General features: G+C 41.0%; 1 protein-coding gene across 7 annotated transcripts in view; it reads left to right on the top strand.

Moving 5' to 3' along the window:
- Window positions 1–15,964, top strand: part of FGD4 (FYVE, RhoGEF and PH domain containing 4) — a 160,056-nt gene extending 144,092 nt beyond the window's left edge. For all 7 annotated transcript variants that reach the window (XM_070756430.1, XM_070756433.1, XM_070756434.1 and 4 more), the window contains 6 exons: window positions 2,589–2,619; window positions 3,425–3,520; window positions 6,026–6,151; window positions 9,023–9,163; window positions 13,200–13,340; window positions 15,511–15,964. In XM_070756430.1, coding sequence (XP_070612531.1) covers window positions 2,589–2,619; window positions 3,425–3,520; window positions 6,026–6,151; window positions 9,023–9,163; window positions 13,200–13,340; window positions 15,511–15,780 — 805 coding nt within the window. In that variant the 3' untranslated portion in view covers window positions 15,781–15,964. The remainder of the gene's footprint in view (window positions 1–2,588; window positions 2,620–3,424; window positions 3,521–6,025; window positions 6,152–9,022; window positions 9,164–13,199; window positions 13,341–15,510) is intronic.
- The last annotated feature ends 643 nt before the right edge of the window (window positions 15,965–16,607 follow it).

The raw sequence follows: 16,607 nt of genomic DNA, 5'->3' as shown, positions 1-16,607 counted from the left end.
TCTTCTTACAAACTATTTTCACCTTACAAACCCACCACTGCCACTGGGGATGCCCTGCCTCCGGTCTTCCATTGCCAGCAAAGCATCCATTTTTGCGCTGCTGGGATTCCCCTGAGGCTCCCCTCCATGGGAAACACCACCTCTGGACTTCTGTGTTTTTGTGATGCTGCAGGGGAATCCCAGCAATGCAAAAATGGGCGCTTCACTGGCAACGTAAGTCCGGAGGTGGGATTTCCCAGCGAGGGGAGCCTCAGTGAAATCGCAGCATCGCAAAAATACAGAGGTTTGGAGGTGGGGTTTCGAGGACTTTGGTGTTTTTGCGATGCTGCAATTTCACTGATGCTTCCTTCGCTGGGAAACCCCACCTCCGGACTTATGTTGCCAGTGAAGCGCTCGTTTTTGCGATTCTGTGACTCCCCTGCTGGGACTCCCCTGCAGCATCGTAAAAACACAGAAGTCTGGAGGTAGCGTTTCCCATGGAGGGGAGCCTCAGGGAAATCCCAGCAGCGCAAAAACAGGCACTTCGGCTGGCAAAAGGCATGAATTTTGGGCTTGCACGCATTAATCGCTTTTCCATTGATTCCTATGGGAAACAATGTTTCATCTTACAAACTTTTCACCTTAAGAACCTCGTCCCGGAACAAATTAAGTTTGTAAGACAAGGTATCACTGTATTAACATTAGAAAAATGACTTGGAACATTCCTCTATTGAAACCAAATAAGTCCTTCTGGTAAATTGAAGAAATATACTAGCTGTAGTTAATGCTGTTAATTGAATTCTATTTATATTACATACCGTGGAATAATAGTTAATAGTCATGTTTGTTTATAATTAGTGGATTGCAGGATGCTTGTCTCTAGGATGTGAAGAATTTCTTTAGAGTCCTTCCCGTAGTACATAATCTCTTCTGTTTTTTAATGAGCACAAATAAAAATGCTAGATAAATATTTGTAACGCCAGCTGCATCTTCCTTCTTATGTTACTGAGTACACGCCTTATACTGATAAATAGTAATCTTCTTCATCCCCGTAAAAATTGCATTAGTTTGCCCTAAGGATTTTCTTTACCAGAAGAATTTGTCTTTGTTTGATTTCACTAGAGTGCAAATTGATGCTTGTGGTTATAAGGTGCATTTTGTTATAGAGATGATTGACTTCTGGTGATCTCATAGAGCCATTACTGCAACCCTGTGAGAAGAGGAGCTTAATATTTGATTAGATCTATTTATACAGTCTCTGTCTGTACTTCCGAGTCTTAAATTGCCCAGAGTATTACCTTACTAAACCTCCCATGTTCTGCCAGTTGACACAGATGATAAGACTGATTTTTCATCATGCAAGTAGTGATGGGCGAACCAAACCCACACAATTTGGGTCCGTACCGAATTTAGCAGTGTTCGGTATGTCGAACACGAACCCAAATTTTTTTCAAACTTCAGGCAAAGTTCTGAGTCGTGTTCGGTGTTCGAAGCTTTGACGTCACTAGCAGGTTGCTAAGGACTCCAAGGTGATCACTTCCTGGATTCCATGGAATCCAGGAAATGATCACCTTGGCGTCCTTAGCAACCTGCCAGTGATGTCAAAGCTCTGCCCCCAGAATCTCTTCGTGGGAGGGATTCCCCGTTCGGGTTCAAGTTCGGGTTCAAGTTCGGGTTCGGTTCGGGTTCAGCCGAATTCATCACTACATGCAAGGTATACCATCAAATAATTTAGCAACCAATTATCTGCCATGATGATTGGGTGAGTGGGCGTGGCCATAGAAGGTATGGCCAGGAGGTGTGACAGACAGCACTCTGCCTCCTACACCCCCTTGGGAACACAAATGGCTCATGGGGGGCACCCTCCACACATCCCTCCACTTTGGGCCTAGTCAGCCCCCCTGCAGCCTCCTAGGAGCAAAAATGGGCCCCAGGGGGTCCTGCCCCCCCCCGGACTCATTTTGGTCCTAGTAGACCTCCCTGTACTTACCTGCGAGTCAAAACAGGGCGCATGGGGACTCCTGGAAGGGTTGGGGAGAGGCTAGCGAGAAATTTAACAACCAGTTCAGCCGAAGTAGTGTGAACTGGTTGAATCCCAATTTCCTTTCAAATCTTCACATCCCTAGTAAAAAATCCTTTCATTCTGCAAACTTAGATAATATGGGAGCAATCGCTCGAGCCCAAGCTTACATACAACTTAGAGAGGAGACAGGAATGGAAAAGAAACTGCTAAGTGGCTTTTATGTAAATGGCCTGTTGATGAAAACTATGGAACTTCTTTGACAGATCTTCTTTTAAAAGCAATTTGTACTTAGACACTGTACATATTCATGAGGTTGGGTTTAGTTGTGAAGTTCAATTGGGCAGGAAAGTGTTATATGCTGTATGTGGTGACAATGTTCACTTCTCAGTACAATTCAGATCCCATAACTAAAACTTTAAATGACTTTATTTCTGGAGGGTTTAAGGGAAGATCAGAGAGGAGAGAAATCCAGCCCTGGATTGACCAGAACAATTTACTAAGTACCTTGCCATGTAAAATGGTTTTATAGCTTATGAAACAGTTTCTGGATGTGCTTTTAACCATTATCTCTAATTGTGTTCTTTAGCTCTGAACAAGACAAAGAAGAATGGATAAAGGTAAATAAACCGAGCTTTTCGTATCCAAATATGCCATAAATGTGCTATGATTGATGCAACTAGGCAACGTGGCTATACTTCGGCAGCTGTTGTCCCAATTCTTTTGAAATTATACTTCCAGTGTTTGTTCATTTAAAAAGCTAGTTCCTGGAATCAAGCATGCATTTATCTCTAGTGTTCATTTTGGTCTGTCATTCAATTATTTATTTTATTTTATTTATTTTATTACTTAGATTTGTATGCCGCCTCTCTCCGAAGACTCGGGGCGGCTCACAACACGTGGAAACAAATCATAAATAATCTGATAAATTTAAAATTTAAAGATTTAAAAAGACCCCATATACTAACAGACATAGACACAAGCATACCATATATAAATTAAACATGCCATGGGGAAGATGTTTCAGTTCCCCCATGCCTGACGGCAAAGGTGGGTTTTAAGGAGTTTACGGAAGGCAGGGAGAGTAGGGGCAGTTCTAATCTCCGGGGGGAGTTGGTTCCAGAGGGCCGGTGCCACCACAGAGAAGGCTCTTCCCCTGGGGCCCGCCAACCGACATTGTTTAGTTGACGGGACCCGGAGAAGGCCCACTCTTTGGGACCTAATCGGTCGCTGGGATTCGTGCGGCAGGAGGCGGTCTCGGAGATATGTATTATGTATTCTTCCATTACGTTGTTGTGAACCGCTCTGAGTCCTTCATGATTGGGTGGCATAGAAGTCAAATGAATGAATGAATGAATGAATGAATGAATGAATGAATGAATGAATGTTAAATTTGATCTTCCTTCTCCATTTCATTGATTCCAGGCTCTTCAGAGTACTATCGATGCTTTTCAGCAAAGAAATGAAACATTCAGAAATGCAATCGCAAAAGAATACGATGACATACCTATTGAGGTTTCTGTAAGTTGAGTGTAACTTTTGGATTGTGTATACAGTACTCCTATCTGTTCAGATTAAGAATCCATATCAGAAAATAAGTCATGAAACGTATTAGTTTGCCATTAGAATGCCCTTTCAGTCATGTAAATGCTCATATGGGCCTATTTTTATTCACTGTGCTGTAAAGTATCAATATGGATAGACTTGTCCAGTGATGTCTATCTGAGAGATGGTCAGATTTGCCAAAAGAAGGAGAAGAAAGGGGTGGAGGGATGCAGGCATAATAGAAGAAACAGGGATCTTGGAGTTCTAGTGGACAACCATTTAAATATGAGCCAGCAATGTGCAGCAGCTGCCAAAAAGCCAACACAATTCTAGGCTACACAAATAGAGGGATAGAATCAAGATCTTGTGAAGTGTTAATATCACTTTATAATGCCTTGGTAAGGCCACACTTGGAATATGCATTCGGTTTTGGTCGCCACGATGTAAAAATGATGTGGAGACTCTAGGAAGAGTACAGAGAAGACCAACAAAGATGGTTAGGGGGATGGAGGCTAAAACATATGAAGAACGGTTGCTGGAACTGGATATGTCTAGTCTGATGAAAAGAAGAACTGGGGTGACATGATAGCAGTGTTACAATATCTCATGGGCTACTACAAAGAAGAGGGAGTCAAGCTATTCTCCAAAGCACCTGAGAGCAGCTCAAGAACCAATGGATGGAAACCTATGAAGGAGAGAAGCAACTTAGAACTAAGGAGAAATTTCCTGACAGTTTGAACAATTAATCAGTGAAACAGCTTGCCTCCAGAAGTTGTGAATATTCCAGCACTGGAGGTTTTTAAGAAGATGTTGGATAACCATCTGTCTGAAATGGTGTAGGGTTTCCTGCTTAAGCAGAGAGTTGGACTAGAAGACCTCCAAGGTCCCTTCCAACTCTGTTATTCTGATAATAGTGTGAGTCAAATACATCAGGGCAAAGTGGCATCTGTCATCTACATGGCAAAGATATTTATTTATATATCGTTTCAATTTATGAGGCTGCCCCAACTTCAGACTAAGTTGAAGCTTTATTACATCTACCAAATTATTACTTCTAAAAATGTATTTTATAGGATTCCTATTATGTATGATCAAACAATTGGATTTTGTTATCCAGGGCTTTACCAACTCACTTCCTTTCTTCTCAAGCTGCCTAATCTTTTGGTTGCTTCTATAAACCAGTGTGCTCTGAAATAGATTACTCTAAAATTATATCTTTGATGCTCATATTTGCATGAATTCATATTACAAAGTCTTTGTCTTGAGTTGTATTTATTTCCCCCCTGCCTACTTTTTATACTACAGAATTATTCCCCAACTTAATTAAAATAGTTATTTTGAGCAAAGAACATTTCTTTTGCCCAAAGCGGGAGAGTTGTCATTTAAAAAAAGACCAGTTAAAGAAAGACAGCAAGTAGAGGAAAAAAATAAGATTTAATCTTTGAAATGCCTCTGAATATAAATGAATGGTGGGAATGGCTGCTACAAGGATTTTTAAATCGTAGCTATTATCAGAAGCTATTATCAAAATGATCATATACACAATTTCTCAGTGTGCACATGACTTTATTATTTGAGGTAAACGTCAAAAACCTGAAATCAGACAAGCATGTATTGTGCTTTTCTGCTGTTAACAGACACAAATAAGTTATAAATCTTTCGTTCCCATTACTGTTCAGTCACGATAAGAGTTAACAAGAGATTTGTCTTTTAAAAACTCTGTGTGACTTCCTGCTCAACATTTCTTATTCCTTTTTCCATTGCAGTTTTTTTTATTTAAAAAAAACTAAATCAAAGGATAATACATATGGTAATATTTGGAAAAGAAGCATTTCTTTAGGGAAAAAAATGAAAGAATTCCAGAGGGAGACATAAAGATAATCCAGAGAGGTACATACTGTAAGCCCAGTCTATTAATTATTCAGTCAACAAACACAACTTTAAAAACATTTAAATTTACACTTCATTTCTAATTATCATACAACATAGCTGCCTTTTTGGTTAATCCATTTGTCCTGATCTTTGCAGAAATTCTCTTCATCTCTCTTCTTCCACATATAAAGAGTACTGTGCTCATTTGAATATTTCTCCCTAGTTTAATGTCTACTGCAGTTGTGAGATTGAAGCCCAGCTGCCTGAAAGTTAGGATTCCAAATAGCTATTTCTTTTTTTTTCTTTTTCTGCAATTGCTAACGGAATTTGTATATGGCTATTTTAATCTTTGGCATTCCCTGCCTTTTCCTATCTCGCTGGATTTGATTATTGCTAGCAAGGGAAAATGCAAACTAATCTTGAGTATCTTTCAATCCTAAAAATTATGCAGCTGTTGTTTATGGTAGCACCCACACCTGTTATTTAGTTTTAAGATTAGCCTGTCATTCCACTGGAGAGAGTAAGGGGGTGGAGAGAGTAAGGGGGTGGAGGGAGAGTGTTAATTACCTTTTCTTCTAATAAGAAAATTTATTTTTTTCTTCCTTGGAGACTGCTGAGCTCGGGAAGAGAGCCCCAAGATGGATCCGAGACAATGAAGTGACTATGTGTATGAAATGCAAAGAGCCATTTAATGCACTAACAAGGAGGAGACATCATTGCCGAGCTTGTGGGCATGTAAGCACAAAGCCACATCTGCTGGTTAACAGTTGCTGAAGCTGCCAAAAACTTGTTCACAAACTCCATCTGGTGATTGCTTTTAAATGCTGTTTTGTTTCAGCTGACACTTGCCATGGCAGGAAGTCAGAATTTGTGAACCAAATCTGTGCCACCTCGTGGCCAACGCAGGAAAAGTTTCTGTAAATGGTTCCTTTTAGCAACTGGAAGGTTAAATTCATTTTACATTTCATTTTATTGCATTGCTGCTGGTGTCCTTTATAAAATATCTATTCTGAGCTGCCATAGGCTATTTGATCCTCTATTGCAGGGCTGTCAAACTCACGGCCTGTGGGCCAGATTCATCACTCATTGGCCACGCCCACGCCCGGTTTAGCGAAGAGGGGGAAAAAATCCCAATATGTCATGTTATGCCACTGTGACATGAGTGTGACACCCCTGCTCTATTGGAATCTCTAATCATTATCCTTTAATGATAATTTGCAATCATTCAGCTAGATTTAGGTTATCTTTAGAAATATTTTTCAGTATACCAATTTTAATCTCTACCCTGTTTCCCTGAAAATAAGACGTACCCCGAAAGTAAGGCATGTCAGAGGTTTTGCAGAATTTGCTAATATAAGGCACCCCCCGAAAATAAGGCGTAGTCAAGTTTACATACGGTACGGTGGAAAAACATATGGTACCATTCAAAGCTGTTCATAGCGGTACCGTAATAATGTGGCGGCCTCTTCCATCGCTTTGTACTGTCCAGTACAGCAGACACAGTCTGCTGCTGTCTCACCGCAATTACAGTCTCCACTACAGTGCGTAGACTGTAGTTCCTCTGGTGGCCGGAAGCTGCAATAGCGGGAGTATACTGTTGTACCATATAAGTGCCGTCATTTGTGTGTATGGGTGCCATACTGACAGGTACCGTACCGTAATCAGTGTACCATACGGTACACTTTCTTTGGGGGTGTCAGCTTTTCTGCCTGTGAATTTGTCTTATTTGAGAAATATAAGGCACCCCCCGAAAATAAGACGTAGCACAACGTTTGGAGCAAAAATTAATATAAGACAGTGTCTTATTTTCAGGGAAACACGGTAGTTGAAAGAATTTTATTTCAGATAGGTTTAATTGTGTAATTCATAGATGTTAAGTTACATATTCATATTATTGTGCACAGCACTTTTGAAATACAGTATTTATTTTGACTGCCCAAGTCTAGTGGTACTTTGGTGAACATGTTCTTATGCCCATAAACAAACCTGCATTCCTGTATTAACCACAATATCGATGTTCATGATATGTAACAAAATGAAATTCAATGGTGAAAAAAGTAAGGTTCAATATTCATGCAAGAAAAACAAAATGCACAGGTACACTATATGTAGTACCTTGCTCAATAGTTGTAGCGGTGAGAGGGACCTTGGAGTCCCAGCAGACAACCATTTAAATATGAGCCAGCCGTGTGCAGCAGCTGCCAAAACAGCCAACATAGTTCTAGGCTGCATTAACAGAGGGATAGAATCAAGATAACGTGAAGTGTTAATACCACTTTACAATGCCTTGGTAAGACCACATTTGGAATACTGCATTCAGTTTTGGATGCCACAATGTTAAAAAGATGTTGAGACTCTAGAAAGAGTTCAGAGAAGAGCAGCAAAGATGATTAGGGGACTGGAATTGGTTATGTCTAGTTTTAATGAAAAGAAAGACTAGGAGTGATGTTATAGCAGTGTTCCAATATCTCAGGGGCTGCCACAAAGAAGAAGGAATGAGGGCAGGGCAAGAAGCAATGGATAGAAAGTAATCAAGGAGAGGAGCAACGTAGAACTAAGAAGAAATTTCCTGACAGTTAGAACAATTAATCAGCGGAACTATTTGCCTTCAGAAGTTACGAATGCTTTTAAGAAGAGATTGGATAATCATTTATTTGAAATGGTATATGTTCTGGTTTCTGGTAGAAGTTTAGTAATTACAAATAACTCTCATTAAATGCATCATTTCATGAATAAAGCAACTCCATTTATTTCTCTGCTCTCCTGTTATTTTCAACACATTCCAGACATCACTCGGTCCGTTATCTCTCTCTTAGCCGCATTTCTCACATTCCTTTTCCTGCTTCACTGAGACAAGATTTATTTCCTAACTACATAGCTTTAAAAAAGACAGCAGCACTGACTAAATACAATACAAAATACTTGGCTTACTTTAGCGTGGCGAAAACACCTCCATATTTCCTTTCAGCAACGTTGAAACTCCACCCTTCTTCTCCACTAGCCGCCTGACGTGCCAAATACCTCACTACAGTATTTAACTCATTCCTCTCCTTAATATCTTCTTCCAGACCTTTGCTCTCTACGTTTCTGAATCCTTCTGAATTTAGGATTAACCCAGTGTGCGGCTGATTCTCCCTCACTAGATCCTAAACTCATAGCCCCATCCTGTGGCTGGCCTCCCACCTGTTCTACTACCTGTAACCCTGGGCCCCCCACTACTTCATAAACACTATCTGAATCTGAATCCTCAATATCTTCATCATCCTCCAACTGATCAAGCGTATGTACAACAGTATAGAGCCATGATGGTGAACCTATGGTTCACCATCAGTAGTATAGGGTTTCATGCCTAAGCAGGGGGTTTGACTAAAATACCTCAAAGTTTTCTTCGAACTCTGTTATTTTGTTATTCTTTGAGTGATGGTACTAAATACTTGAAGATTCCTATTTTAGAATATTGGATGGATTTCATGTGTGGTTACTATCATTGTAAAATAAATTAATCCTTTATTTAAAAAATCTCACCATGGCAAACGGTGTTTAGAAATGGTGTTTGGAAGCAAACTGATGTTTAAAGTAACTGAGTGTTTCCTTATTTTTCTTAAGGTGGTTTGCTGGAAATGTTCTGATTACAAAGCTCAGCTTGAGTATGATGGCGGTAAGCTGAATAAAGTCTGTAAAGATTGCTACCACATTATAACAGGCTGCACTGATAGCGAAGAAAAGAAAAAAAGAGGAATCTTGGAGGTAGGAAATTTAAAGAATTAAAGTGTAATGGGTCTTGCTTGTTTTATATTGCTTTTCTTACCTTGCCTGTCCTAATGTTATTAACTTAAAATATTTTAATAAAATGATTTATTAAATTAAAAGTAAGATCACACGTATTCTAATAGTGCATCCAGTTTTGATCAAAGTATCATAAAATGAACATTCTGGAAAGAGTGCAGAGAAGACTTACAAAACTTTTGCCAGCTCATCTGTTTGGAACCCATATCGCATCTCAGACATTAACACCCTTGAAAATGTCCAAAGATACTTCACCAGAAGAGCCCTTCACTCCTCCACTCGAAACGGAATACCCTATGAGACTAGACTTTCAATCCTGGGCCTAGAAAGTTTAGAACTAAGATGCCTTAAACAAGATCTAAGTATTGCCCACAAGATCATATGCTGCAACGTCCTGCCTGTTGGCGACTACTTCAGCTACAACCACAACAACACAGGAGCACACAACAGATTTAAACTTAATATTAACCGCTCCAAACTTGACTGTAAAAAATATGACTTCAGTAACCGAGTTGTCGAAGCGTGGAACTCATTACCGGACTCCACAGTGTCATCCCCAAACCCCCAACACTTTACCCTTAGATTATCTACGGTTGACCTATCCAGATTCCTAAGAGGTCAGTAAGGGGCGAGTACAAGTGCACTAGAGTGCCTTCCGTCCCCTGTCCTATTGCTCTCCTATCTCTCCTATACCTTTCTTCTATAACTATATCTCTTCTTCTATTCTTTCATTGATATGTTCTATTACTATATCTTCTTTTCTATTATTTCTTAGATATATTTTACTATGAGTATCTCCTCTATAACCTTCATCATGTATTTTACTATGTGTATATAGGTATATACCCACTAAAACCCATCATTGTATATTGGACAAAATAAATAATAAATAAAATAAATAAATAAAAAAAGACCAACAAAGGTAGATAGCAGGCTGGAGGCCAAAACATATAATGAACTAAGAACATAGGCAATATAAAACATAGAAATTCGTTATGTCCAGTCTAGTGAAAAGAAGGACAAGGGGTGTGTGTTACATGATGACAGCGTTCCAATATTTGAGAAGCTGCCACAAAGAAGAGGGAATCAAACTGCTTTCAAAAGCACCAGAAAACAAGATAAGAAGCAATGGATGAAAACTAATCAACAACCTAGAACAGGGGTCCCCAAACTTTTTACACAGGGGGCCAGTTCACTGTCCCTCAGACTGTTGGAGGGCCGGACTATTAAAAAAACCCTGCGGTTTTCTTAATGCCGCCGCCTTGAGGGAGGAGGAGGAGGTGAAGTGGAGCAAGTCCCCAACTCCTTGCCGAGTTTTCTCTTTCTTTCTCTCTCTCTTCCTTCCTCTCCTTTTCTCTCTCTCTCTCTCTCTCTCTCTCTCACCAGCATTCGTGGCGCGCGAGCGCGGCTCTTTCTTTCACCCACCGCCGTTGCCTCCAGCCAAGCCGGCAGCAGTCGCTGCAAGTTCCTTGGGCGGGTTCTGCCACTTTCTAATAATCTCTGCACTTTCTACGGCCGCCTGGCTGGGCTGCCCAGAGGGAGTGGCAGCTCCCACCCAAGGAACCTGCAGCAATGGCTGCCGGCAGGAGAAGGAAAGGGAGCTGCGGCCGCCCCCGCCTGCTGCGGAGGGGCGGGTGCCGAGCCTCTCGGTTGTGGCCTCTCCGCCCCCATCCCCCTGCCAGCCCACAAGGGGATGGGGAGTGCGCGCGCACGCGCAACATTCAGAATAAGAAATACCTTCACCATTCAAAAAAAGAAAAACTTTAGCCGGCCTCGCACTTTCGTCGCTCCCCGCCCCCAACTCCAACGCCCGGCTCCATGTAAAATCTCGTGTGCTGCCGCAGGCCGGATAAATTGCCTCAGTGGGCCGCATCCGGCCCCCGGGCCGTAGTTTGGGGACCGCTTACCTAGAACTAAGGAGACATTGCTTAAGGCTGAGAACAATTGACCAGTTTGCCTTCATAGTAAAGTTAATCCTTCTCTTATAATTTTAAGCATTCTAATTTCTATTTGTTAACCATTGATGAAACATTCTGTGTGTCCCTTCTCTTTAATTTCAAATGTTAATCTGTCCATTTCTGCACATTCTAGTATTTTTTTAATTATTATTATTATCATCTCTTCTGTAGGGATCTCCACACTTTTCCAATGTTATGTAAATAGAAACATAGAAGTCTGATGGCAGAAAAAGACCTCATGGTCCATCTTGTCTGCCCTTATACTATTTTCTGTATTTTATCTTAGGATGGATCTATGTTTATCCCAGGCATGTTTAAATTCAGTTACTGTGGATTTATCTACCATATCTGCTAGAAGTTTGTTCCAAGGATTTACTACTCTTTCAGTAAAATAATATTTTCTCATGTTGCTTTTGATCTTTCCCCCAACTAACTTCAGATTGTGTCCCCTTGTTCTTGTGTTCACTTTCCTATTAAAAACACTTCCCTCCTGGACCTTATTTAACCCTTTAACATATTTAAATGTTTCGATCATGTCCCCCCTTTTCCTTCTGTCCTCCAGACTATACAGATTGAGTTCATGAAGTCTTTCCTGATACGTTTTATGCTTAGGACCTTCCACCATTCTTGTAGCCCGTCTTTGGACCCGTTCAATTTTGTCAATATCAATACAATTCTAGCTGCTGTTAAGACATGTAGTACCTTTGCTACTGGTTCGGGAAGGTGAGTGCGTGGGTGCGCAATGCTTCTGTGGATGTGCAGAACCTTCTGCACATAAGCAGAGCATTTTTGCTGACACCTGGGCAGGTGGGTAGAGCTTATCATCTCTACCAGTTCACCTGATCCGGGGCAAACCAGTAGCAACCCACCACTGTATAGTACAGCAACAAAAATATTTCCGGTTTTACATCTATATGTTCCTTTATCATTTTTTGCTAGTATGTATTTTTGTCCAGTATGCTTTGGGCACGTCCACCACATGCGATAATAGACATAGCAACTTTCAAGAAGCGTGTCATAAGAAGCCAGAGGGAAGAAAAAGCCTTAGGGGTAGTGATTTCTGACAGTCTCAAAATGGGTGAGCAGTGTGGTCGGGCAGTAGGAAAGGCAAGTAGGATGCTTGGCTGCATAGCTAGAGGTATAACAAGCAGGAAGAGGGAGATTGTGATCCCCTTATATAGAGCGCTGGTGAGACCACATTTGGAGTACTGTGTTCAGTTCTGGAGACCTCACCTACAAAAAGATATTGACAAAATTGAACGGGTCCAAAGACGGGCTACAAGAATGGTGGAAGGTCTTAAGCATAAAACGTATCAGGAAAGACTTAATGAACTCAATCTGTATAGTCTGGAAGGCAGAAGGAAAAGGGGGGACATGATCGAAACATTTAACTATGTTAAAGGGTTAAATAGGGTTCAGGAGGGAAGTGTTTTTAACAGGAAAGTGAACACAAGAACAAGGGGACACAATCTGAAGTTAGTTGGGGGAAAGATCAAAGGCAACATGAGAAAGTATTATTTTACTGAAAGAGTAGTAGATCCTTGGAACAAACTTCCAGCAGACGTGGTTGGTAAACCCACAGTAACCGAATTTAAACATGCCTGGGATAAACATATATCCATTGTAAGATAAAATACAGGAAATAGTATAAGGGCAGACTAGATGGACCATGGGGTCTTTTTCTGCCGTCAGTCTTCTATGTTTCTATGTTTCTATGTTTTGTTTTAAGCTACTTGATGAGTTCCCTTTTGATGTCTTCTAAATGGCACTTTGAGTTAAATGAAGAAAATTTTCGCTAGAACTGATTGATTATAAAATATTTTGTGAAAGGTCAGCAACTCTTCCATTTCATGCTGTTTTCTCAAGATTACATTGCTTCCATGTCATGCTTCTTTGAGGAATAGTAAAAAGCCGTTCTCTTTCGTTTTTGTGACTTCATTTGCTATTGTTTTATTCCTCACCAATTGTTGCCTGAGAAATTATGAACAACTACAATGATCTTTTGGAATTCTTCAACCACTTTGCTTTTAACTCCGCAGATTGAATCAGCAGAAGTGTCGGGAAATAGTGTGATATGTAGTTTTCTGCAGTATTTGGAAAAATCTAAAACGTGGCAAAAGGCTTGGTGTGTGATACCTAAACATGAAGCCCTTGTTCTATATATGTATGGCGCTCCACAGGTATGTAAAAATGAATGGAAGCCACACCATAGCAAAGTTCGCTTCCCTCCTTAGATTGATATCTCCAGGACCGCCTTCTGCCGCATGAATCCCAGCGACCGGTTAGGTCCCACAGAGTTGGCCTTCTCCGGGTCCTATCGACGAAACAATGTCGTCTGGCGGGACCCAGGGGAAAAGCCTTCTCTGTGGTGGCCCTGACCCTCTAGAATCAACTCCCCCCGGAGATTAGGCTTGCCCCCACCCTCCTTGCCTTTTGTAAACTCCTCAAAACCCACCTCTGTCGTCAGGCATGGGGAAATTGATCCCTCTGGGCTGTTCCCGCTTTGTGTATAGTATGTATGAGATGCATGATTGTCTTTTATATTAAGGGTTTTAAAATGTTTTTAAGTGTTGGATTTGTATTGTTTCTGTTGTGAGCCGCTCCGAGTCTACGGAGAGGGGCGGCATACAAATCTAATAAATAAATAAATAAAATAAATAAATGATATTGTATGTACCTTTCGTTTACAATTTTGCAATTGATTCCTACTCTTTCTGAATTTACAGAGGGTGATATGTGATGCAAGTAGATGTTGCTGAAAAAAAAGTGACTTATGATCATTTTCCACACTTACAACCAGTAGCAGGTTCCTACTGATACTGTTGATGCCATCGCACTGGTAGTGAAAATTGAGCTGTGCACGCAGCTCTGAGCATCCGGTGTGCATGCGCACGAGAGTGAGATTTTGCTTCTGCGCAGGATGCAATATCTCGCAAGCGGACGCACATGTGTGAGAGATTTTGGGAATTTTTTCCTTCTGCGCATGCGCGGAATAAAAAAAAAAAGCCAAAATCTCTCTCTCACACACACACATGCCCCATTGTGAGATTTTGCTTCCTGTACATGCGCAGAAGCAAAATCTCTCTCGGATATGCGCATGCATGCCAGAAATGTGGAGCTGTGCACACAGCTCACTAGTAGCAGCCAAAGAAGCAACCGCCACCTGCTTACAACCATTGCAACATCTTCATGGTCATGTGATCAGAATTCAGACACTTCATATTTATGACATTTGTAGTGTTCTGGGATCATGTGATTCCCCTTTTGCGACCTTCTGACAAGGAAATAGTTCAACTGGAAGCCAAGCTCACTTAACAGCAGTGATGGGCTACCAAAATTTTCACTACCACACTGTGGGCGTGGCTTATGCATTTCCGGTAGCAAAATTTGGAGCTCCACCCGAGCACCCAATTTGCACTGAAAGATGTTGAAACAAAATGCATAAGCCACGTCCACAGTGTGGTACCGTGTTTCCCCCCAAAATAAGACACTGTTTTATATTAATTTTTGCTCCAAAAGTTGTGCTACATCTTATTTTCGGGGGCTGCCTTACTTAAGTCTACAGAGAGGGATGGCATACAAATTTAATAAATAAATAAATAAATAAATTAAAGCAGCTGCCGCAAGATCTGAGGGGACGGGTGAGATGGAATGGGAGTCGGGATCTGACCCGCCCCTCCTGGCCGCCAGCTTAACAGCCTCCCAGTCTCTACCGTCTAACCGCTCCAAGCTGCAGGAAGGGTAAGGCGGGCTGCAAACACCCGCAGCTTCGGGGGCTCCTTTCCTCAGCGGTTCATTTTGTTACCTCTAGGCAGCTGCACCAACGTTTTCCTTCCCGGCGGCGGCAATGGTGGCAGCTTCGGGGGCTCCTTTCCTCAGCCGTTCATTTTGTTACCTCTGGGCAGCTACACCAACTTTTTCCTTCCCGGCGGCGGCGATGGCGGTGGCTTCCCTTCGAGGAGCAGCAGCGTCGGGAACGTCACATGATGAAGGGAAACCGCCGGGAAGGAAAAGGGAACCGCTGAGGAAAGGAGCCCCCAAAGCCACCGCCATCGCCGCTGCAGGGAAGGAAAAAGTTGGTGCAGCTGCCTAGAGGTAACAAAACGAACCACTGAGGAAATGAGCCCCCGAAGCCGTATGTAACCTTGACTACACCTTATTTTCAGGGGGTGCCTTATATTAGCAAATTCTGCAAAACGTCTGACATGCCTTACTTGCGGGGTACATCTTATTTTCAGAGAAACACGGTAGTAAAAATTTTGGTAGCCCATCACTGGTTAAGATGCTTCCTTTTTGGGTCTCCTCTCAAACGTTGCCTTTTTAAAAGTGACTTCATTTCTGTTTCCATAGGATGTCAAAGCCTCGGCTACGATCCCACTTTTGGGCTACGCAGTAGATGACACCCCAAGAAGTGCTGATCTCCCGCATAGTTTCAAATTGACTCAGTCTAAATCTGTGCACAGTTTTGCAGCAGATAACGAAGAGCTGAAACAGAAGTGGTTGAAAATCATCTATTTAGCTGTTAAAGGTGAAACACCAGATTGCTGCAACGATTCACAAATCAGTTTGGAGGATCAGCAAGAAAACGCTGCCAAACTGGAATCCACCAATGGTCTGTAAAGCTGTATTTGTCCCATTCCTATTGGGGTTGACACTACTTCCTAAAACGAATCTGAAAAGACGCTAGCCTTTCTGCCATGTTTCTTAGCACTTTATGTTGGAAAAGAACAAAAGAGTCCATATCGTTTTAGAGACATTGTCCTTAACGTTTATGTTATTTCAATAAAATTAATGTACAGAAGCATTCCATATTTTCTTTTGATTCAATTAATGTCTTAGCCAAAAAGTCATCAATATTAACCTAATGCTGTTATTTCCAAGATTGTACAACATAATACTACTGGGGATGGTACAGCTTTTTCATAATGAAGTTGAGCTCTTGGTAATTTTCTATGAATCATATACATGTGTTTTTAGATATACCTCCACATTGCCAAATAGATGTGTAGTGAAATTTAAAGTTAGATTAGCTTACTGCATCTAAATTCTCGCACTATTTACACTGATGTGTATATAAAAAATATAATTTTTTTGTTTGTGAACCAAACAATATCCAGAGTATCTAAACATTTCAAATGATCTATTTAAAAAGCTAAATCTTTCCTGTTAATTTTTTTTATTGAACAACAAGAACATTATATACTGTTTGCAGGGTATGTTTTTACAGGAAAATGTACTATACTTGATTTTGATTTATCTCCATGATACTAAATCAGTGCTTGCCTATGATTTTTAAAAATGAAGCATGCGTCCTGTAGAATTTAAGCAGAGGATTCTGAATTTAAGAGACAATTGGTAGCTTGTTTATATAGAATAATATTGGTATTTTTATACATCAATACAGAACTGGAAAGAGTAGTAAAAGCATGTACTGGGTATATAGATTC

The sequence above is a fragment of the Erythrolamprus reginae genome, chromosome 6, assembly GCF_031021105.1.
Source record: "Erythrolamprus reginae isolate rEryReg1 chromosome 6, rEryReg1.hap1, whole genome shotgun sequence".
NCBI lineage: Eukaryota > Metazoa > Chordata > Lepidosauria > Squamata > Dipsadidae > Erythrolamprus > Erythrolamprus reginae.
The sequence above is the reverse complement of the archived record's forward strand: the minus strand, read 5'-3'. Positions and strand labels throughout refer to the sequence as shown.